The 25,698-nt window shown below is 37.5% G+C and overlaps 2 protein-coding genes and 2 pseudogenes across 2 annotated transcripts; all 4 read right to left on the bottom strand.

Moving 5' to 3' along the window:
* Positions 1–988: 988 nt before the first annotated feature.
* LOC120737018 (odorant receptor 131-2-like) lies at positions 989–1,909 on the bottom strand. Its single transcript, XM_040037440.1, has one exon. The coding sequence runs from the start codon at positions 1,907–1,909 to the stop codon at positions 989–991; it is 921 nt and encodes a 306-aa protein (XP_039893374.1).
* Positions 1,910–10,977: 9,068 nt separating this feature from the next.
* LOC120737017 (odorant receptor 131-2-like) lies at positions 10,978–11,898 on the bottom strand. Its single transcript, XM_040037439.1, has one exon. It carries the CDS (start codon positions 11,896–11,898, stop codon positions 10,978–10,980), a length of 921 nt encoding a protein of 306 aa, XP_039893373.1.
* A 3,571-nt stretch (positions 11,899–15,469) lies between these two features.
* Positions 15,470–16,541, bottom strand: LOC120737015 (annotated as a pseudogene).
* A 7,077-nt stretch (positions 16,542–23,618) lies between these two features.
* Positions 23,619–24,240, bottom strand: LOC120737014 (annotated as a pseudogene).
* Positions 24,241–25,698: the final 1,458 nt, after the last annotated feature.

The raw sequence follows: 25,698 nt of genomic DNA, 5'->3' as shown, positions 1-25,698 counted from the left end.
CTCCATTTCTACCTGTTCATGTGTCTACAGTAAAATCATTGTGGTGTCTTTAAAGTCTCTTTGAGCTGGTTTTCAACTTCGCTTGCTGCATTACTTTTAGGAAAAGTAACACAAACTCACCAACAAGCATTTATTTCATTTGTTTACTTGAGGTTTGATACAACCTTTAATGAAGCCAAGTGTATTAATGATGAGTTGAACCAAGAACTTTCTAAGTTGGATAAATCGTTACAGCTTGTTACTATTAACTTTCAGTCCCGTTCTTATGTAATTTGGCATACTTCAGCCTTTTCTTGCTGTTTTTCTTCCTTAAGAATGACTTCTTGACAGACACCCTTCTATCTAATCCATAAGTGAAATATAACATATGTTTTGCTTTAATAATATAACAAAATTATTGTCTGTTCCATTGTTTTATGACATCTACATAACAGTAGTAAAAGAAAATGTCTATTTGTTACAATTTATAATTGTTATGATATCTGTTGTGCATCCACATTTGGTGCCCTATCACATAATGCTAAATTGCGATGACATGATTCAGGTGTTTTAATAATGAACATATTAGATCCTGGAAAATTCCATTTAGTTTTATTTATATTGTGATAAATAATCATGAAGTGTTTGATCTTGCTGATTAAATATGTCTAGCCCTAAAGACATTAGAGAAATAAATTTGTTTTTACAAGTTCAAAAATACATTTATTCTTATTTAGCCTCTTATGTTAGACTTGATAAGTAGAAAACACCACACATACTTATTATTTTGTTTATTGTTCCACATATTGTGTAGATATTCTACAGTAAATTCTGTCAAATGAGATGAACTAACTCTTATTATTTACATTTTTTTTTAAAACCTCAGTGTAAATTGTACCTGTTAAAATATATGAAGTTAATCATTACATGCTTGTCGATATTGTCCAAATTAATGAATGTTTTGATTAAATATGGATGTTACCATTATTAATAGTAGTGATGTACTTTGTCAAATCACATGTTTTTTTGAACAGGATGAAGTAGGCATGAGATTTTTCAAAGAAAGAAAGAAAGTTTCATCCCTGAGGCCATAGATGAGAGGACTCAGACACCTTGGAACAATACTAAAAAATACATAGTTAAAATATCTGAAATCTCTAAACAAGTTGACATCAATCTGAAGGACAGCTGTTTCTATGAATGGACTCCACAGCTGAACAAGACAGAGAAACAGCTGGAAAGCATGAAGGATCACTGTTCTCACTCCTTTTTGTGTTGACTTCTTACTCTCTCCTGATGCAGCTTTGGCCACTTTCATTATTTGAACATATGAAAAAACAATAGTGATGCCCATAGTCATGAAATAAAACTGACTTACAGCTGAGCGAGCATGATCCTGCCATCTATAAAGCATAAACATTTCAACAGAGCAAATAGTGTATTGATTGTAGAAGCTAAGTGAAGCAGTAGCAAAGAACATGGAAATGATAACAATGCATGGCCCAGAGCTGAGGCCATGAATAATCAGGATACAGTATATAGTGCTGCGTGTGGAGCACAGCTGTCCATGACGAAGGGGCATACAAATGGCTACATAGCGCTCCAGAGTCATTGCTGTCAGAGTAACTGGTGTGACAATAGAATACACAAGCACAAAAAGACAGATAAATATACACAACCAAACTTGCACTGAACATCTGGTTAAAATAAGCAGGATATCGGTCATGAGTAACAAAAAGCTGTCTGACAGTAAAGTGACAAAAAATAAAATGTAGCGAGCAGATGTGTGAAAGCATTCCTTTTTTACAAAGGTCACAATGAGCAACATGTTGATACAAAGAAAGATTATGACCAGGGTGTGCACAATCATGACCCGGACTGTCAATAGTTGGTGCAAGAAAGCACAAATTAGTGAGCTGTTACCTGCCATTGAGAACAAACACGGGTGTTTAAATAACTTCTAAGAGTCAATCAGTGTCATTATAAATGTAAGATTTACTCTAAAGACTGAAACCAAAAAATCAGTCTAGTGGAGAAACCTTTCGTCCTTTTCCAAACACAAATATCCTCTTCTGACCGCTGCAGTTCTCTTATAGATGACAGTGGAACATTATTTTAAAGGTTATATGAAACTGAAGTTGTCATATGGTGTCATCATCTTTCCTAAGAGATCATTCCCCTTGATAGCTGTACACTGTTGATAGATGGAGCACTCAGTCAGGAGAGTCTACAACTAATTAAAGTTTTGAAAACTTCGTTGCTTGTTGACAAGTTAATCAATTGGCATGGTTATTGCCAGAAGCAAGACTACATCCCATTATTTTTTTAAGGTATGTCTTATTATGCCCTACAGTGACGTGACCGTGACAAGCAGTAGGCCTATTTTGTGCAATATTCAAACAAGTCAATAGGAAAAATAATTTTCTTCCCTACTTATTGCCTTTAAGGTATTTATTGCACACTGGGCAGCATAAATGATTTGTTGTTGTTTTTTTAATAAATTGCCAATACGTAGGGAATAGGACTCAGACACCTTGGAACATATCCAATAAATACACTATTCTCTTACATGTTTGTCTGAAATACCCTTATCATGGTGGCGGGGTTTGTGTGTCCCAGGGGATCCCAGGGGTTATGTTGTCTGGGGACTTCTGCCCCCTGGTAGGGTCTCCCATGTCAAACTGGTCATTCAGAAGACCCCTATGAGCACAACACCAAGGAAACCGTTCACCCTGCCTGGGAAGGGTGCCAAGAGTGAGCGTCTGGTGGCCAGTCCTTAGTCCATGGGAACCGGCTGGGCAAAGCCTGAAAAAGGCAGATTGGGCCATCCTCCTTCAGGCCCACCACCCACAGGAGGCACCGTAGGGGTCGGGTGCACTGTGTGCCGGGCAGCGGCCAGGAGCAGAGGCCCTGGCGGACCTATCTCAGGCTACCAAGACTGGCAATTAAGACATGGAATGTCACCTCTTTGGTGGGGAAAGAGTCTGGTGGGGAAGGTGCCTGAGTTAGTGGTGAGGTTGAGACGTACCAGTTAGATATAGTCGGGTTCACCTCAGTACATGGCTTGGGTTCTAGAACCAGTTTCCCGGAGAGGGGCTAGACTCTGTCTTAGTCTGGAGTTGCCGCTGGTGAGAGGCAGCAGGCTGGGGTGGGTATCCTAGTATCCCCCTGGATTGCAGCTGTTATTTTCTTAACGTGTTTTGTAAGTTTAAGTCTGCGTCCATCACTACACCCAAATTTCGTGCCTGGTTGGTGGTTTTTAGGTGTATAGATTGAAGTTCTCTGGTGACCTCTACTTGTTTTTCTTTGGCTCCAAAGACTATTACTTCAGTTTTGTTTTTGTTTAGCTGGAGAAAATTGTGGCAAACCAGTCACTAATTTCCTCAATGCATTTACCAAGAACCTGTACAGGGCCTTGGTCTCCCGGTGACATTGTGATATTTATTTGTGTGTCATCTGCATAGCTATGATAGTTTATTTTGTTGTTCTTTATAATCTGTGCCAGTGGGAGCATGTAAATGTTAAACAGAAGAGGTCCCAAGATGGAACCTTGGGGAACCCCACATGTGATACTTGTCTGCTCAGATGTGAAGTTACCTATTGATACAAAGTATTTCCTGTTTTCTAAGTATGTTTTGAACCAGTTTTGTACAGTTCCTGAAAGACCTGTCCAGTTCTCCAGTCCTTTGAGTAATATGTTGTGGTCAACTGTATCAAATGCTGCACTGAGATCCAGTAAAACTAAGACTGACATTTTTCCACTGTCTGTATTCAGACATAATATGTCATTAAACACTTTGGTCAGAGCAGTTTCAGTGCTGTGGTTCTGTCTAAAACCTGAATGCAAGGTATCATAGTAGTTATTCTGTGTTAAGAAGTAATTGAGCTGTTGAGAAACTGCTCTTTCAACGATCTTACTTAAAAATGGGAGATTTGAGATCGGATTTTGAGATAGTTGTTCATTTGTGTCTTGTCAAGATTGTCCTTTTTCAGTGTAAGTGTACTTACAGCAGTTTTTAGTGGTTCTGGAAACAAACCTGACATTAAAGAACAGTTGACGATCTGTAACAGGTCTTTGAGACCTTTTGCTGTTAATAGGGTGAAACTGTTTCATTGTGTTTAAGCAGTTTTTCAGTGGACACAGTACATATCCTGAATATGCCGTTGATGTACCAATTGCTTGTCTAATCTTTTAGATTCTGACAGTGAAGAATTTGGCAAAGTCATTGCAGGGCATGGTCGAATGAAACCCTCCTCTGCCACTGACACAGGAGGGTTTGTTAGCCTGTCAACTGTAGCCTTCACCTTAATGGGAGCAATAGTGTCCACAACATTTAATATTTTAGCATTGAAGCTATTGACGAGCTCATTGACCAAAAGTCTCGACAGGCCAGGTGTTAATGGGAAGACCTGGTTAAAGATCTCACTACTGTTTTCAGTTAAACACTATTTTGTGATCACTGCTGTTGACATATTTGTGTGGGCTGAAATTGTACTTTCAAAGAAAACACAGTAATGATCAGACGGGCCCACATCAGACACAGTAACCTTTGAGATTGTATAGGAATTTCTTTTACTTATGTATTAATCACATTATTTTATTGTATGATGCCTTGGTGCCACTGGATTTTAACATGTCTTACACTCATACAGTAAGACAAATGGTGGGGGTCTAGTAAGGAAGTTGGGGGAAGCAGACAACTCCACAGGAAGAGTCTTTTGTCTCTTTGAGGACTCTGGGAGGTAGCAAGGGAGTGTGAACCTTAAGGTGTGAAACAGCTGTGTACTGCCTTTTGTTCCTGAAGGAGGTATTTAACTGAGAGCCATGCTAGGCTCAGGGAGACTCTGCTGACCGTCTGCCCCGCGGTCATGTAGGCTCTCCGCAAGCTTGGTTGTCTGTTCTTTGTGTGTTTTGATTAAAGAATGTTAGCTACCGCTCGTCTGCAGGCTTTATTTAAATGGAAAACTTCCACAACAAAATACTCAGGCCCTTGGAGATCAGTACGTCAAGAGTGTGTCCTCTATTATGCGTGGTCTCTGTTACATGCTGAGTCAGCCCAAAGTTGCCCAGAGTAGACTGCCCAGGAGACCATTGGCTGTCCTCTACCCTCTCTTGAAGATCTCCTTAGGTCCTGCTGCATTAGGAAAACCAAGAACATTTTAAAAGATTCTTCACACCTTGGTCACATTTTATTCCAAGGAGCATTAACCCTTTACAGCCGATCGGAGCGGGCACGCTCTGTTTTGCGTAACTATTTTTAAATCCCAGTAGCTCTGCAACCACGTAAGCTAGCGCAAAAATTTTTTTTGCATATGAAACCGGAGGAGTTGTACTTACATCTTATGCCATCAGCTTGTCCTAGGTCACGGTTTCCTTCCACATAAAGCTTTGCAAAAACTGCATAAAAAGCGCTTGCAGGAACAAAAACATAATATTCCAGAAACACGCTGTGCCAGTCCGATCAGCTGTTCATAACACTTCCTACGTTGGAATAGAAGTCAGCGCGAACTTTTGCATTTCCGCCATTACCTGCCCGAAACCGGAAGTGACGTCATTTTCGCGGAAATGTAGTCCTTTTTACTATCAGGCCCTCAGAGCCTATACTCGTCTTTTTAAAAGTTATCTTTGACTTTCTGTGTCGTTTCTGGGATGCTTAGGACTCATATTGCACTGCTGGAAATAGTTTATTTTGATGCATATGCTGCTTTTTTGCAAATTTGCAGTATAATATTTATTTTCGTTTTTCCTGCAGTGTATAAAAATTGGTGTATTTCAAAAATAAAACTATGAAGACACTCAAAATAAATTTCCTGTGGTAGGAAACTATTTTGTGCAACTTTTTTGTATTTACAGTTTTGAGGGATAAGCCTCTTAAATTTCTCTAACTACAAATATATGTTAAAAAAAGCAAAAACGATTTTCAATTTTTTTTTGTAGTTTATTGCACTTTTTTGCAATTTATGTAATTACTATGCACTTAATGAATACATATTATTAAAATCTGGGCTATAATGGTTGTATTGATGTATAGCAACTTGAAATGCTCCCAAAAATGGCTCCACAGCATGTAAAAATATAATATAAGCTCTGGCGGACTTGGTTCTATGGTAGGTCTTAAAGGGTTAAATCAAGGACAAACTGACTTTCTATCTATCTAAACATTATCAATACCACTAGGCATCAAACGCTGCCTAGCACCATATGTAAAACAACAGCCGTCTGTGTGCATGGGTGTTGGACTTCCTCACTGGCAGAAATCAGGTGGTGAGGGTGGGTAGATGTGTCTCTAACAGCATCATCATCAACACAGGAGCACCACAGGGATGTGTCCAGGGGCGGAGCATGGGGGTGGCTTACTGGGCTTAAGCCCGGGTTGTTTTGTCAGAAGCCCGGGGTCTTTTGGAGTGTAATTTTTTCCATAGTTAGATGCCTGGCTGACAACTGTATAAAACAAAAAGTACACACAATATTCGAAGCACATAGTGCACACTGTGGGAATTTACGACTGTGCGTGAATCCCCCCTGATATTGGTATGATTCGAGCTCAGGCACTAAGCGACTGAGCGAGGGGGCGGGGCAGCTGCTGCCTGTGAGTGCGCTGTTGGAGAAACGGAGCCAGCCATACTAAGGAGAGCCTAAGTTTGACCAGGTACCAAAGCAAATCATTCATACCCTACAAATAATGTAAATATGACGGTGAATCACAAAAGATTGATATCAAACTGATCACTTGACCAATATTACGTTACTTGCTCTTCAAGTGAATCAACAAATGGCGAAATGAAAAGCCGAACAAATGCTATTTTTTTTTTTAGAGAGTCTTAGCTTATGTGTGTTTATTTCATATTTTCAGTTCTTACCCTCCCCGACTAAATCGGTTTCAGTTATGTACTGAAATATAAGAATGGACATTAGAGGCTTCTTTCAAAGAAAAAACTCAGGTAAATGTTATTTTATATATTATGCTTTGTATGTTGTTCAGTTTAATTCTATGCAAAACAAGAGGGATTTCAGTAGACAGCAGGATATTCACATTTGTAACCAGATATTTACATACACTTTAGGGAGAAAACATAAAACATTTTTACTGTACAACATCAATTTAGAGTAAACCTTTGTTTTAGATAAATATTGAAATATATTTTGAATTAGTTAAATGTCAGAATAAAGAGAGACAGAGCTGTCTATTTTTTATCACTTTGATCAAATTTAGGAGTACATGTTGACTAAGTTTATTGTTAATTAATAAGAAACTCCAGACGATTCCATTCTGAGCTGAAGAAGCTTCTGATAGGTTAGTAGAGTCCATGTGAGTAAATTGGTGGCACAGCTGTGGATGCATATAAGGCAAAACACAGAGCCTGTTTCTTTGACATGGGAAAATCAAGAGATGTCAACCAAAACACCAGGAAAAGAACTGTGGTGCTCCATAAGTGTGGCTCAGTTTGAATACAATTTGGTGCCATTTGCAATTAAGAAATACAGATAGTTTCTCTCTTTACTCTTAAAGTTAACAAATATAAACAGAGACTGCAGCGTGTTGTGCGCTCTGCTGAGAAGGTGATTGGCTGCAGACTCCCATCCCTGCAGGACCTGTACACCTCCAGGACATTGCGGCGTGCAGCTCGGATCTCAGCTGACCCTTCTCACCCTGGACACAGTCTGTTTGACCTGCTACCCTCAGGCAGGAGGCCGGCTCCGGTCCATTCGCACCAGAACCTCTCGCCATAAGAACAGTTTCTTCCCCTCTGCTGTTGGACACATGAACAATAACCATATGACTGTCCCCGCCACTATCACATGACCCTACGCTGTGTCACTGCATCATTCCATGTTTGGCACTGATCACCACCTGCACTAATGTATATATCTTTCTACGTAGCACTCTTAATTCTTATTCTCATGTATATATCTCATGTATATCTCATGCACATATCTTTCTACGTAGCACTTTTAATTCTTTTTTTATATTTAGCAATCGAAAAAAATAAACATTTAGTCTGATTTGATGTTACAATTAAAAAAGTGTTTGTGTTTTGATCTGAAGAGTACATAAATATGTGATTTCAACTGTATATTTGATGATTGTCAGCACAGAGAGGGAGAGAGAGGAACAGAGAGGGAGATGGAGAATGAGGACAGAACAGAGATGGAACAAGAGCAGGTGAGACACACATGTTAGTCAAATGGTTGTTTAGCAAAAGTATCACCGTATCATAGGTCCTCATGTATCTCGTACCTAGTGTTTCTTTTTAGGTTTGCTATTTTTCAAATTCTATATTTATTAAGTTATGCAGGCTTGTTTGCACAACAAGGCTAAATAATTATATGAACTTTTCTCAATCTAAATAGTGGACTTTGGTCGAATTAAAAAAATAAGTGTAGTGCAGGCCTATGATGCTTTTTAGTGCTACTATCATCTAGTTCTGATTCTGGTTCTGTCTTGGTTAAATACCAAGTAGTCCTGATTTTGAACTGTTGTAGTCCTGTTTTAATTCCGGATCAGTTTTGGGTCTGGTTGAATTGGGGTTTAGTCCTCATGTCTTGATACAGCCCTGATTTTGTTCTGCCTTGCTGCTTAATTAAAAAACTAGTTTAAGGTGTCCTGCATATGTGATATATATTTTTCCCTATATGAAGTCATTCTTTTTTGAACAAAACTCAAAACAGAGCCAATTAAACTTTCAGTCATTTCTAACCCCCCCCCAAAAAAAAAAAAAAAAAAAATTCCACATACATACTACCCTTTAGGGCATAGGTGTCAAACTCTGGCCCGCGGGTCAAATTTGGCCCGCAGCCTAATTACATTTGGCCCGCGAAGCCATACCAAATTACTATTAGAGCTGGCCTACTGGTATTATACAGCTAATATATATATTGTTTAGTATTAAGCTTTGCTTGTTCCATATTCAGTTTTTCAGCAAAACTTGTTTAAGTCCATAAGAAAAGAGTCATTCTCATATCTGGAGGAATAAATATATTTCAATAAATATATTTCAATAAATATTAACGTTAGCCTGCAACTTTTTTCCAGTTTTGAATTTTAGCCCACTGTGTATTTGAGTTTGACACCCCTGCTTTAGGGCTAAGCCCCGGGTGTTTCAAATGTCTGGCTCCGCCTCTGGATGTGTCCTCTCGCCACTGCTCTACTCCCTCTACACCAGCGTTCCCCAACCCCTGGGCCTCGGACCGGTACCAGTCCGTGAGTCGTTTGGTACCGGGCCGCGAGAGTTGAGGCTCAGGTGTAAAAAGTGTATGGTTTTCAGGGTTTTTATCGGTTTTCAGCGTTATTTTGTTATCGTTTTTATCATTTACTCGGTTTTCCTGGTTCTTTTCACGTGAATTTATGAATAAATTTTCTTTTTTTCGGTACCGGTACTAGTTTTATTTCGTTGTATTTATCCGCGACACCTTAAAGGCATAAACCGGTCTGTGGCGCAAAAAAGGTTGGGGACCGCTGCTCTACACTTCAGACTGTGTAGCCACCCATGGCTCCAACAGCATTGTGAAGTTTGCTGACGACACAGTGGTGTTGGGCGCCATTCAACAATGAATGAATGTATATGAATAGATTAGATTAGATTAGATTAGATGAAACTTTATTAATCCCTCGGGTGGGTTCCTCCGGGAAATTCAGTTTCCAGTAGCAAAGCACCGAAAGAAGTTGCATGTTACAGATACATTAAGGGGAATGAGAGTAAGGATATAAGCATAAATACACCATATATACACATATACAGATATATAGATACAGAATATACAATATGGATAAATAGGATTGCTCATTTGAGTGAGTATATTGAATGACTGCCATCGTAATAAAGCCATCTAATATCTTTACATTTCATGTATTTATTTCACATATTTGTAGCAACAATAAAGATAAAGATTACATATAATTCCAAAAAAATGCTCTTAACCTAGTTTTCTCCACCTAGTTGTCCTGCACACACAAAATGTATTTTTTTCTTCTCTCCATCACATTAGATACAGTAGATCTCCTGTTATCAGTAAAAGTCTCTAGATTTGAAGTCCCTGCCCACACTTGCACAATCCTTTCCTTCTCTTTTGCTGCTTCCAAGCACTGGTGGTAAACGGATTTGGCAAAGATTGTTTCAGAGTACCCTTTTAGCTTTTAAAATAATAAATAGATTATGCAAAATTTATAGTATTTATGCAATGACTATCTTCTTACATTGTAATTTCTATATTGCAATTACATTATACAGTAGTGTATCAATATAGCAAATTAGCCCATTAAATCCATTAATAAAGTGTTACAATTACAAGAAAAACTATAATTTGGTTAAACAACTAAGACCTGACTATGAATGTATTATTTATGCATACGTACACTTAGGAAAATACATGGATGAGCACACATTTGATTAAAAAAAATTAAATTTTGCAAACAATATCAATGTCAAGATTTGATGACATATTATTTCTTTAACATTGTACAGTCAGTAAACACATTACAGTTATAAATGACTGGACATTATGGACTTGAAGATAATCCACATTACTGATTGATTAATTATATAATTATATTAGGCCGATAAGGAGCTATGATATTTTTTTTACACATGCAGTAAGAAGTTCAGCTTTATTTAGCCTCTCAGTATATCTGAGTATATCTGTATGGAAAACATTATCAATACCTTTTAATCTATTTATTCTGGCACATTTTTCATAAATACTCTACAGTGAACTGTATCAAATAACCCTATTATCTGTTTAACCTTTACTTTAAATCTTCAGTGTAAAATGTGCCTGGTAAATAGTTTGTGTCTTAATAGACAGAAACAATGTGTTTTAGTAAATGTAACACATATAAGACAGAAAGACACAAAACTACAGATTCCTGCTTGTTCTATGTAAAGTTAACTGTTACTTGGTATCAATACAATCAGAGTTATTCTTGTACATTTAACCAATTATTTGCTTTATGCTTTGATAAATTTAAATATAATTTTTTGTTCATGTAACTTGTCAAATTATGTTTGTTTTGAATAGGATGAAGCAGTCATGAGATTTTTCAGTGCAAGAAAAAAATGTTCATCTCTGAGCCCATATATTAGAGGACTCAGACATTTTGGAGCGAGATTAAATATTACATAGTTAAAGTATCTGACATTTAAAAATAAACTGAAATCAATCTGAAGGACTGCACTTTCTATAAATGGGGTCCACAGCTGAAAGAGACAGAGGAGCAGCTGGAAAGCATGAAGGATCACTGTTCTGAGTCCTTTTTGTGTTGACCTTTCATTCTCTCCTGATGCAGCTTTGGCCACTTTCATTATTTGAACATATGAGAATGCAATAGTAATTCCCATAGTCATGAAATAAAACTGACTTACAGCTGAGCGAGCATGATCCTGCCATCTATAAAGCATAAACATTTCAACAGAGCAAATAGTGTATTGATTGTAGAAGCTAAGTGAAGCAGTAGCAAAGAACATGGAAATGATAACAATGCATGGCCCAGAGCTGAGGCCATGAATTATCAAGATACAGTACATAGTGCTGCGTGTGGAGCACAGCTGTCCATGACGAAGGGGCATACAGATGGCTACATAGCGCTCCAGAGTCATTGCTGTTAGAGTAACTGGTGTGACAATAGAATACACAAGCACAAAAAGACAGATAATTATACACAACCAAACTTGTAATGAACATCGGAAATTGGTTAAGATAAGTAGGATATCGGTCGTGACTAACGAAAAGCTGTCTGAGAGTAATGTGACAAAAAATAAAATGTAGCGAGAAGATGTGTAAAATGATTCCCTTTTAAAAACGGTCACAGTGAGCAACATGTTGATACAAAGAAAGATTATCACCAGGATTTGCACAGTCATTACCCGGTCAGTCAGTGGTCGTTGCAAAAACACACAAATTAGTGTGTTGTTACCTGCCATAGAGAGCACTTAAGAGGGCATCGGAGTGTCATTATTAAATATAAGACTTATTCTTTTCAGGTTTCCTGTTCTGGTTTTCTGAGAGATGACAGTGGAACATTAATTTAAAGGTCATATGAAACTGAAGTTGTGAGATGGTGCCATCACCTTCCCTTAGCAGCCATTCCCCTTGATGGCTCCACATCAATGATAGATGGAGAACTCAAGAGACTCTACACTGAAGTCTAGTTCTGAAAGTTCTGAAAAAGTTTTTGCGTGTTCAGAAATTAACTGTCATAGTTATTGCCAAAGAGAACAAGTATATCCTGTTATTTTACATTTGTATATTCCTACCCTCATATGTCTGTAACAAATAATAATCAAAACCTATTGCCTCTTTTAAGGTATTTACTGCATGCACAGCACTGTAAATTAGTAAAAGAAAATTGTCTTCTCTGTTTCAGATACTAATTAATTTTTTAAATTGTTCAATTTTATTGTGATAATATGTAACATGAAGCATGCCACATGCCATGACATTCCAACAAATTTGCTGCAATAGCCCAGTATAACTCTAGATCTTAACCCTGAAATGCTGAAAGCTAAAAAAACCCAAAACAAAACAAAAAAAAAAACTTTCCATAGCATGCATGCTTTCTATTATAGGATGCACCAAAATACTATAGATGTGGAAAAGTCTGTACAGACTACCCCAGAAGGTTGTTTCTGTTCATCTGAAAGTAGTGTTTTCAATGGGAGAAATATTTCATCACTCATCGAAGTGACTTCGTCAGTCTCAGCTGGCTGCAGGTTCCCCCAACCTTATAAACAGTACATTTGCACAATAACTGAAACCAGCCCACTGAATGAAAAATGGCCTGTGAGGTCAGTTAGTACAATTAGTTAGAACAAGACAATGCTATTGACCAGACCTCATACCACAGGCTATACCCAGGCGAATCTACACCTAAACTGAATGGTTTACACAAATAGGGTGTTCCTTTAAGAGCAATTGTCTGTATGATAACTTGGTCACCTATAGCATCTCAAAGTTTCTGGCTTCAATCTTCAACCTGTTGGTAGACAGCTCTGAACACCACATCCAGAACACCTTGGACCTTGCTGAGAAGGTGAGAGATGACATTATGGAGGCAGGTGAAACAATGGCCTTGCATGATGTTACATCACTCTTCATTTGCGTTCCAGTCACTGAAGCGTTGGAGATAGTCCTTGAGAGATTACAGGATGACCACAACCTCAGCAACAGGACTATTTTGACATGCATAGGTTCTTTCTCTTCAGCACCCTCTGCTGGTCATAGTGGGAATAGTCACCAGCTTATATTTTGGTGGAGTTTTTCTGTGTTCCTGTGGGTAGAGGAAACAGGAAGCTGGTCGCTTGTTAACCTGCAGAATATGTTGTTGCTCTTTAAAACGTTTCTGCCTTGGAGAGTTATTGCTTGTGAGTATTAATGTACAACATGTTTACAAGTTTATTTGGTGCATTTCTATTACAGAGATTTGTTTAGAAACCAGTTATTTCATCTGTTATGTTTATCTTTGAGGAAGCTAAACTCACTAAGTTGTATTGTGATCAATACTGAGTCGCTGTTGATTACACATACTATATAACAGTACAGTTCATATCCTAGAAGTGTGAGTTAAAAGGAAAAGACATCTTGTAACATTTACTTTGCGTTTGTTTTTAGTTTTACGGGAAGAAAAGGATGTCAATCATTGAACTACTGACGAAGTAAAAAGCCTTAAACTTACGTCCACCTCCAATGTTCATTGAAACCGTTAGCTGTCTGTCAAGTTGGGCAAAGGGACGCACAATAAGGACAGAACAAGGACTGTGTCTTAACTCCACCTACAATGGCTTGCAAAAGTATTCGGCCCCCTTGAACTTTTCCACATTTTGTCACATTACAGCCACAAACATGAATCAATTTTATTGGAATCCCACGTGAAAGGCCAATGCAAAGTGGTGTACATGTGAGAAGTGGAACGAAAATCATACATGATTCCAAACATTTTTTACAAATAAATATCTTAACAGTGGGGTGTGCGTAATTATTCGGCCCCCTGAGTCAATACTTTGTAGAACCACCTTTTGCTGCAATTACAGCTGCCAGTCTTTTAGGGTATGTTTCTACCAGCTTTGCACATCTAGAGACTGAAATTCTTGCCCATTTTTCTTTGCAAAACAGCTCTAGGAACTAGGTCAGTTAAAAAAAAAAACCAAAAAAAAAAAAAAAACCTTCCCTCAACAAGTGAGCTTCTGTAAATACTGTTCACAAAAATACAATAAAAAAGAAATCATTCTTATTATTAATGATAATAACAATTTATTTACTGTTAAATATCGTTAATATTTTTGTTGTCATGATTGTTATTAACGGGTTATGATCAGTACTGAAGATGTTTTTCAAAATAATATTATTCCAACATTCATCATTGCTCACCGCAGCAATAAAATGATAAAAGTTGTATTTGTTGTATATGTATATATCATTTGTGGATCTGTATTTATTACCTATCAGATAATACTGAGTTACAATGATATTCTTTAGGGCTGCCATGTAACACATACTAAATCATTTGTAAATTTCAGATAAAATAAATGTATGTTGCACCAATTCATAACAATAGATTAAGCTAAACCGATCAAGCTCCAACATTAAGAAAACTCAACAATTCATTCTGAGAAAAAGTTAAGCATCTCATATTAGGGGAAAAAAATTCTCTTGGACAAATACCGTAGATAAGTACAATAAACAAATACCTTATTTAAAAATATGATAAACACTTAACATTTATTTTAATTGTATTTTCTGATTTTAAGGTTTTGTGTAATTTGCACCCATACAATTCACTGTTCACTGCACCTGAGATTGCTGTTTACATCTCTTAGCAAAAAGTCCCTGGAGCGCTTGCAGATTTTCCAAAACGCTGCAGCAAGGCCTCTGACCAAAACATCTAAGTACTCTCAGGTGACACCATTGCTAATACAGCTGCACTCGCTCCCCATGGAATTTAGAGTCCATTTTAAGATTCTGGTTCTGACCTTTAGAGCTCTTCATGGACAAGCACCAGGCTACATCATTGAACTTCTACAGCCCTATGTCCCTTGCAGGCCCCTGAGGTCATGTGATCAGGGCCTACTTGTTATTCAGCATACAAGGCTGAGAACTAAGGGAGACAGAGCTTTTGCCAATGTGGCTCCCAGACTGTGGAACTCCCACTGAGCTTAAGATGTGTGGACTCAACAACTAAAAACACATCTTTTAAAAATTGCATTTTGTTAACTTTTGTCTGTTTTTGATTTATACTTTGTCTTCCCTGTGTGAAGCACCTTGTGATCTTTTATCTAGAAAGGTGCTGTATACATAAAATTTGACTTTACTTATTCACTAAACAGTGACGTAATACACAAAGAAGCACAGTTTGTTTTAAATAAAAAAAATGCAACCACACAGAACATATACAGAAAAAAAATGGAAAACTGGAAAACTACTAATAATTTAATCATCCATACATTTTAACATTTTAACATGAAATATAAATGACAGCATTTATATTTCTATTGTGATTCAAATGACATTTATTTTGAACAGGATGAAGTAGGCATAAGATTTTTCAGTACAAGAAAAAAATTTTCATCCCTGAGGCCATAGATCAGAGGACTCAGGCACCTTGGAGCAATGTTAAACATGATGTAGTTAAAATATTGGACATTTAGAATTAAACTGAAATCAATCTGAAGCACTGCAATTTCTATGAATGGGCACCACAGCTGAATGAGACAGAGCAGCAACTGGAAAGCATGAAGGATCACTGTTTTGAGTCCTTTTTGTGTCAACTTCTTTTTCTCTCCTGATGCAGCTTTGGCCACTTTCATTATTTGAACATATGAGTATGCAATGGTGATGCCCATAATCAAGAAATAACATTGATACACAGCTGACCGAACATGATCCTGCCATCTGTAAAGAGAAAATGTGTCTCCACTACATATCATGGATTGCTTGTAGAACTTAAGTGAGCCGGAGGCAAAAAACATGGACAGAATAATTATACAAGGACCAGAGTTGACACCATGAATGATCAGGATACAGTACATAGTGCTGCGTGTGGAGCAGAGCTGTCCATGACGCAGGGGCATACAAATGGCCACATAGCGCTCCAGAGTCATTGCTGTCAGGGTAACTGGTGTGACAATGAAGTAAAGAAGTACAACAACAGAGATAGTTATACACAACCACACTGGCATTGTAATTTCAAAATGGGTCAATATAAACAAAATATCTGACACCAATAACAAAACACTGTCTGACAGCAGTGTTACGAAAAATAAGATGTAACGTGCAGATGTGTGAAAGGATTCCTTTTTAATAAAGATCACAATGAGCAACAAGTTGATGCAAAGAAAAATTATTACCAGGATCTGTACAATAATGACCCGGTAGCTGACTGGTCGTGGAAAAAAAACATAATTCACTGAGTTGTTACCTGCCATAGCAAACAAACCTGTTTGATGTACTTCTAAGAGTTCATTAAAGTTTTGTTTGATAAATGTAAGATTGTCAAAACTCAAAATCAAATCCAGTGGAGAATCAAATCCAGAGCCAAATGTCTTCTGCTGCGTTCCCTGCAGTTTTCTGAAAAATGACTGTGCATCATTAAATTGAAGCTTACAGCAACTAAGAATAACAATTATACATGAAACTTCCTTCTACTGTGTTGTCATCTTGCTCTAGTACCCAATCTCCTCTGATCAATGCCTCTAAATAGGTAATTGATGGTATACTCAGGAGACTTTGCAGTAAAGTCAACATAACAGATCTGAAAGAACTGAAAAGTTGTTGTTTGCTGTGAAGGTAATCAATTCTGTAATTAGTGCAACAAGTGAGACTAAATCCCATTATTTTAGGTTTATTTGCTTGCATTTTATTTGCTTATTTTGGCACTCATCTACATCTACTATCTGACTCCTGTTTGAGATTTGAAGATATTATTTCGAAGGCACGACTACCTGTAAAATTGTTGTCTGTGCAGTTTGCAGTTTGGAGGAGAGTGTTGTAACGGAGCACGTGGAAGTTTATTTTGTCATTAGCAGCCCCCTTGATACAGGCAAAAAGGTACGGTTATGATGTAAATAAGTACATCTTTAAATATTTTGAGTGACAGAAACGGCAATTGTTAAGTTTGTCATTGTGGGAAGGGATGCTTGTGTGATATGTTGATTATGTACTCATGATTTTATATACAGTGGCTTGCAAACTCATAACACATCTATGTCTTTGCCTGTAGAAAACTTCCTCATATTTGAAATACAGTGGCTTGCAAAAGTATTCGGGCCCCTCGAACTTTACAAGACTGGCAGCTGTAATTGCAGCAAAAGGTGGTTCTACAAAGTATTGACTCAGGGGGCTGAATAATTACGCACACCCCACTTTTCAGTTATTTATTTGTAAAAAATGTTTGGAATCATGTATGATTTTCGTTCCACTTGTCACATGTACACCACTTTGTGTTGGTCTTTCACGTGGAATTCCAATAAAATTGATTCATGTTTGTGGCTGTAATGTGACAAAATGTGGAAAAGTTCAAGGGGGCCGAATACTTTTGGAAGCCATTGTATTTTCATTGTAGGCAAGATTAGAGAGCTAGATTTAAACTTGGGTGATTTTATTTATAGTGCTGAGATGAGGAAGACCGGAGGCAGGACAGGACAGTTTAAGGGGGTGGTACAATGGGCGGGTTGTGACCTAGACCTCAGTAGACGTAGTTGAAGCAGGCTAGTTAGCTCCAGATGAATCTGTATTTTATTGTGAAGTGCAAACACAGATGTCTGACTTTATAAGTAAAAGTTTCCACCTGATCGCTACCATCATAAAGAATCTGTAAAGTCGGTGTACTTCAATATCACATAGAGTCATTGGTTAAGTTATTTATGTTGTAAATGTTTACAGTTGTAAGAGTATGGACTTTTAACTTACACGCTGTTTTTATGTACACTTTCCCAGCTCTTACGGTGAAACTGAATGGTTATTGCCAATAAACCTGAGGATTCATCATTAAAGTGTCATCCTTCATTCTACAGCATTAGTTTATGGTAGCTAACTAATAACAGAACCAATAACTCAGGGGAAAACAATGGGATTTATATTAAAAGTGAGTCTAAGGGGGGCACTTTCGCACTGCCACTAGCTGTAACAGTGAGGTTTATGTTAAGAAACCAAGGATATACTGTCCACTCTGATTGGTCTCATTGATATGCTCTTCCCTGGGCACTGTAAGTTCCAGATCAGATCAGATCAGATGTGCTGGTGGGAACTTTAGCTGTTTACCTCAGCCTGTAGCTGCCAATCAAGTTGAGCAGGCTGGTTGTTAACCGTGGCAGTCTTCTCAGCAATTACTCTGAGCACCTGGTTGTGACGCCAACGATAACGACCATTGGCCAGGGCCTTTGGGCAGCTGCTGAGGATATGTTCTAGGGTGCCCCTTCCAGAGCACAGGGGACAGGCCGATATCTAGCTTTTCCACGACACATGGAGGTGTACTGGGCTTGGTAGGGTATACTGCCTGCACGAGGAATCGGACATGGTGGAAGTCTGCCTGCATGATGTTTGACCAGGTGACTTAGTGCTGCAAGGTGCTCTTCCACCTTATCCACACTCCCTGCGACTTGAGTCCTACGGCCCTGTTTACTTGCTCCTCCTCCTCACCTGCTAACGGGGGAAACATCTGGTTTGACTATTCTTCACCTGTAATTTGAATGCTGAACATTTGCCTGTTTAAATCATAATAACTGTCACTATACAGAGATGTGCTTCTGAATGTGGACGATGCGTCTTCTGATTCTGTAATGCAGTTCTGCTTGTGTTGAGTGATGTAAACAACTGCTCGATCTAAACTCTTTAAACGTCAAAATTGATCATTCGATTTTTTATGACACAACAGTGGTGAGTGTTCCCACCTTCTCCTCTTTGTAACTTAATGTGATCTTTCCGTTTTCGAGTTTTGGACATGATTTTGGAGTATATCTTCGCAGTAGCAATTGACCGCAAAGTAAAGCTACCGGAAATGTACAACCCCACATCCGGTCTCAAACCAGGAAGTCAGCATTTTCTTGTGCACAGGGTCTATCTGGAGTTAAATTCACCACAAAACACGGAATACAATACACACTTCACAGAGCAGGACATTGATTCAGAATTGAACTTTTTTAACATCAGTGATACCTGCTGTTATTATACTGAAGAACAATTCAATAAAACTGCCAAGGCTGACTGCAAAATTTCCACAATCCACTTTAATAGTCGAAGTTTATATGCCAACTTTCACAACATAAGAGAATATTTATGCAAATTTGCACATCCATTCAGTGTGATTGCAGTATCTGAGACGTGGATTAATACGGATAAAAAAGTGGACTTTAAAATAGACGGATATGAACTAAATTTTATGAACAGAAAGAATAAGAACGGTGGGGGTGTGGCTTTGTTTGTGGACAAAAATTTTAAATACAGGGTGGTGGAAAAAATGACGGTGGTGGTGGACAACATGTGTGTAACAATAGAAATTCGTATGGAAAAAAAATTAAAATGTCATTGTAAGTTGTATATATAGAACACCCGGTTCTAATATTGAAATATTTAAGGAGTGGGTAGATAAAAGATTTAATAGGACAAATCAAAAAGTTATGTTCATTTGTGGGGATTTCAACATAGACCTATTAAATCCAAACAAACATGGTATGACAGATGAGTTTATGTATAGCATGGGACTCTGTCCAGTGATCACTAAACCCAGCAGGATTACAGCAAGTCGGCAACCTGAATAGACAATATATTCACCAATGAAATAGAAAACAGATCTATAAGTGGTCTTCTAATTAATGACACTAGTGATCATCTACCTGTTTTTGTAGCGTATGACAGCAATTACAGGAAGGTCAAACAGGAAAATACAATAAAATACAAACAAGTGAGAACAGAGGAGTCCATAAATGCATTTAAAGGTGATTTACTAAAGCAAGAATGGGAGATGTTGTATAAGGAAAAAAATATTGATAAAGCTTATGAGACTTTTTAGGAACATTTAAACTGTTATATGATAGCCGCTGCCCAGTAAAGAAATATAGCCAAAAACAAAAATATGCAGCGTGCCCATGGATCACAAAAGGATTACAAAATGCATGTAAAAAGAAAAATACCTTATATAGAGAATTTATAAAGAGTAGAAGTAGTGAAGCTACATTTTGAGGTGATGTAAAAAGGAATATTATGAGAAATTATTAAATATGAATAAAAAATAACATTGAAGGGATTTGGGAAACATTGAATGCCATCATTAAAAATGGTTCCAGGCAGTTAAATTATCCTTTGTATTTCATTAATAATGATAGAAATATTAGTAACATGAGTGATGTGGTTAATGAGTTCAATAAATTCTTTGTAAGTGTTGGACCAGACTTGGCTGATACAATTCATAATATAAGAAATTCTGCAGAGAAAGAAACTAAACCTATTGAACGTAATCCTCATTCAATGTTTTTAATGGTGGTAGAAGAAAAGGAAATCATTGATATTGTTGGGAAATCACGAACAAAAAAATCTACTGACTATGATGACATTGATATGGAATCGTTAAGAAAGTTGATGGCATCTCCAAACCCTTAACATACATTTGCAATTTGTCTCTACAAACTGGTGCATTCCCAACACAAATGAAACCAGCTAAAGTTTAAAAATGGAGATAGACAACAATTCACAAATTACAGGCCTATTTCTCTAATTTCACAATTTTCAAAAATAGTGGAAAAGGTTTTCATTAATAGACTTGACAAATTTATAGATAAACATAAAATAATAATGGACATTCAGTATGGTTTCAGACCAAATAGATCAACATCCATGGCATTAATGGAGGTAATTGAAAATATCACCAACAATATAGATCAAAGACAATGCACAGTTGGTGTTTTCATTGACCTAAATAAAGCTTTTGACACAATTAATCATGAAATATTACTTGATAAACTGGAGTACTGTGGCATTAGAGGAGTGGTGCTAGAGTGGGTAAGGAGGTATTTGAGAGACAGGCAACAATTTGTGAAGATTGGTGAATATCTGTACATTGTTTGTGGAGTTCCACAGGGGTCAGTATTTGGACCAAAGCTGTTTATCCTGTACATCATTGATCTATGTAAAACATCTGATATATCACAGTTTATTTTATTTGCAGATGATACAAATATTTTTGTGCTGGAGAGAATTCACAGCAGCTTTTGGAAATTGTCACAAAAGAAATGATTAAACTGCAAACATGGTTTGACAGAAACAAGTTATAACTAAATTTGAAAAAAATAACAACATTTATGTTATTCGGAAATTGTAAAAAAGATGCTGGAGCAAAATTGTTAATAAATAATGTTGAAGTAGAGCAAGTTTCTCATACAAAATTTCTGGGTGTGATAATAGATAACAAAATCTGCTGGAAACCTCACATAAAGCATATACAAGCTAAACTGTCAAGAAGCATCTCTGTACTGAGTAAAGCTAAACATTTTTTGCCTTCCAAATCACTCCGGGTACTTTACTGTTCACTTATATTGCCATATTTGGAATACTGTGTGGAAATCTGGGGAAATACATACAAAACCTCACTTCAACCATTATGTAAAATTCAGAAAAAAGCAATCAGGATGATTACTAAAGCAGGATTTAGAGACCACACTATCATTATGTTCTTGAAATGAAAAATTCTGAAATTTATGGATCTTATAAAATATGCAAAATTTGCAAAAATTATGTACAAAGCCAGATACAATATGTTACCAGGAAATATACAGAGGATGTTTTTGACAGAGAAGGGGACTATGAATTGAGGGGAAAAATGAATCTGAAGACTCTTAAAACACGGACAAAGGTTAAAACCTTTTGTGTGACCATTTGTGGGCTAAAACTGTGGAACAGTCTTACTGTGCACCTACAGCAATGTTCAAGCATTAGTCAGTTCATAAAGATGTTTCGAAAACTGCTTTTGGAAGAATATGAAACTGATAAAGTTGACGACCCATTGTATATATAACTATGCTAAACTGTCTAAATTATCACTGTAGCTATGTTTATACATGTCCTCCTTGTTTATTGTGTAGGGCATGTGATGATGGGAATTAGGGGTAACAATGAATAGTTGGATTCAATAGAATGTTGAACATGGGGTAGGGATTAATAAGTATGTTATACTTCTTCCTACTCCATTTCAGACTTAATAAGTGTCATTTCATGTCATTTAGACTCCTTTTTATTTTATTTATTTTCTTTTTTGTTTTGTCTGAGCACATACGTGTGTGTATTTGTACATGTAAATGCAAGTATGTGTACTTGTGTATATATTGTTTTTTCTGTATATGTCTGAAATAAAGATACAATAACAATTAGCAATAAAATATGCTAATTTCCTAGCTCTCTCTCTCTCTCTCTCCCTGTCTCCTGTGCCACTCTGCTCTGCTTGATGGTGGTCATTGCTTCAAGCCTGCTGTCAGCATCTCTTTTGGCTACGGCTTGTATGATGTTGGCCATATCCTCATCAAACTTCTGCTAATCACTCCGTTTGATGGCTGAGGGCCACTTAATTCCCTGCTGTGGAACTACTCTATTTGGATTGGAAGACTCTGGTGTGTGGAGGGACTGGGCCCTATGGGGTGCGTCTCACCAGGTTCAGGGCCTGTGCATTGCATCTCACTCTCCCGCTCCAAACATTTCATTCTCGCCTGATGGACCTTTATTCCACGCTGGTTCTTCCACAGCTTGCCACGGACGCATGTCTTACTTATGGTCCTATCCATTACATTGGTCATTAACCTTGACTCTCCTAGGGATATCTCTAGCTTGTTGGGGTGCTTTCTCATGAAAACTGCAGACCAGGGAGCTAACCCACCCTACAATTAGAGCTGTCTTTCTGAGCCGCCATTTGTAGTAGTTATCAAACTGTTCTTGGTCGTCACCTTGTGTCTTCCTACACGTCACTGGCTCACCAAGAGCTTAACTATGCAAGAAACATATCCTGGATGAATCTAGAGTATGTTGAGGAGCATTAGGGACAAACATAAAATAATTTTTGGCCACTCTTCAATGGCAGAATGACAGGGAGCGATAAGTGATTAACTGTGCTAACAGTGTTGAACTTTGATGACCACACAGATGCTCCCTGAGCAGCTCCCTTGTGCTGTGCTTTGCTCAAGGTAGCAGGAAACTGTTACCGCCGTTACGTATTTAAATTACAAAATATGTGTAACTGTATTCCATTACAGTTACTGTTTTAAAAGGTGGTATTCACAATACAGTTACTTTGTTGAAATGAATGGATTACACGGCGGTATCACCTGGCAGTGATGTGTAGATAAACACAAAGAAGCAGAGCTTTTTTTAATACAAGAAAAAAAAAATGCAGCCTCACAGAATATATACAGGAAAGCAAATTTCCTGTATGTGTTCAGGAAATGTATGGATGATTAATAATTCATGGATGATTAATAATTTAACCATCTATTAATCCATTAATTCATCCAGTCTCTTCTGCTTATCCTTTTCAGGGTTGTGGGGGCAGGGGGCTAAAGCCTATAAAAATAATCATTGTTTATTGTTATTATTTTTTCTTGCATATTGAAGCAGTATTTTCCTGTGTGGTTTGATGAAATATGAATCGGAGAATGTATATTTCTGATGTAACTCAAATTATGTTTATTTTGAACAGGATGAAGTAGGCATAAGATTTTTCAGTACAAGAAAAATATTTTCATCCCTTAGTCCATAGATCAGAGGACTCAGGCACCTTGGAGCAATATTAAACGCAATATAGTTAAAATATCGGACATTCAGAAATAAAGTGAAATCAATCTGAAGCACTGCAATTTCTATGAATGGGCACCACAGTTGAATGAGACAGAGCAACAACTGGAAAGCATGAAGGATCACTGTTTTGAGTCCTTTATGTGTCAACTTCTTTTTTTCTCCTGATGCAGCTTTGGCCGCTTTCATTATTTGAACATATGAGTATGCAATGGTGATGCCCATAATTAAGAAATACAATTGATACACAGCTGATCGAACATGATCCTGCCATCTGTAAAGAGAAAATGTCTCTCCACTACATATTATGGATTGCTTGTAGAACTTAAGTGAGGCGGAAGCAAAGAACATGGATAGAATAATTATACAAGGACCAGAGCTGACACCATGAATGATCAGGATACAGTACATAGTGCTGCGTGTGGAGCAGAGCTGTCCATGACGCAGGGGCATACAAATGGCCACATAGCGCTCCAGAGTCATTGCTGTCAGGGTAACTGGTGTGACAATGAAGTAAAGAAGTACAACAACAGAGATAGTTATACACAACCACACTGGCATTGTAATTTCAAAATGGGTTAATACAAGTAAAACATCTGACACCAATAACAAAACACTGTCTGACAGCAGTGTTACAAAAAACAAGATGTAACGTGCAGATGTGTGAAAGGATTCCTTTCTAACAAAGATCACAATGAGCAACAAGTTGATGCAAAGAAAAATTATTACCAGGATCTGTACGATAATGACCCGATAGCTGATTGATCGCTGAAAAAAACCATAATTCACTGAGTTGTTACCTGCCATAGAGAACAAACCTGTTTGAAGTACTTCTAAGCATTAATTAAAGTTTTGTTAATAAATGTAAGATTTTACTTTTAATAAAAATCAAAACTCCAAATCAAATCCAGTGGAGAAACCACCCATTCTGTTCCAGAGCCAAATGTCTTCTGCCTTCCCTACTTTTTTCATAGAAATGACTGTGCATCATTAATTTGAAGCTTACAGCAACTAAGAATGACAATTACACATGAAACTTCCTTCTACTGTGTTGTCATCGTCCCCTAGTACCCATTCTCCACAGTATCGATGCCTCTAAATAGGTAATTGGTGGTATACTCAGGAGACTTTGTAGTAAAGTCAACATAACAGATCTGAAAGAACTGAAAAGTTGTTGTTTGCTGTGAAGGTAATCAATTCTGTAGTTAATGCAACAAGTAAGACTGCATCCTATTATTTTAGGGTTATGTCTTAAAAACTCCTACACTAATGTTACTGTGACAGGTACGAGGCCTGTTTGTGAGGTATTCAGTTAAGTTAAAACTGTGCTGTCTTTCTTTTCTCAGCGTTGTCTCTTTTAATCTGTTTATTATAAATGTAACGTGAGGGTTCACTAGATGGTTTGGAATCTCTCTGAATAATTAGGAACAGCAAGATGGAGACGGATAACTTTTTCAGCAGCCTCTTTACTCTCAGCACACAGCAACAACTCACACTTCCTGTGTACCACCCACATAAATACTTCACTGGGCTCTCAGAATCCAGGAAATCTTATACTCATATGAAAACAAGGAAAACAACTAGGTGGATATAACACATACTTATTACTGCTTTGAACATGCATGTCTAAACATTGAAACGTGTAAACATGTAAATATCAAATCACGGAACCACCAAATAGCTACATAACTAGCTTCATAACCTTTGTAAACACCTCTTTGTATATCCAATTAGATTTAAATTTACTTCTACACTTTTCATTTTCCTCCCCCCCTCACATAAGAAACGTCCCCGTTTCCCTACAGAAAAGGAAAAACAACATGCTGTGAGCAAGGGGATAACAATAAAAGAACAGCAAAACCAAAAACAAGTTCAGTTCAAAACATAGTCCTTGAGGTATCTGGGAGGCACAACTTGACGTCTCCCACATCGCCGTGAAACACCAGATACTCGATGAGGAG

The sequence above is a fragment of the Simochromis diagramma genome, unplaced genomic scaffold (assembly GCF_900408965.1).
Source record: "Simochromis diagramma unplaced genomic scaffold, fSimDia1.1 OVJJ01000463.1, whole genome shotgun sequence".
Lineage (NCBI taxonomy): Eukaryota > Metazoa > Chordata > Actinopteri > Cichliformes > Cichlidae > Simochromis > Simochromis diagramma.
This window is presented reverse-complemented; position numbering and strand designations above follow the sequence as displayed.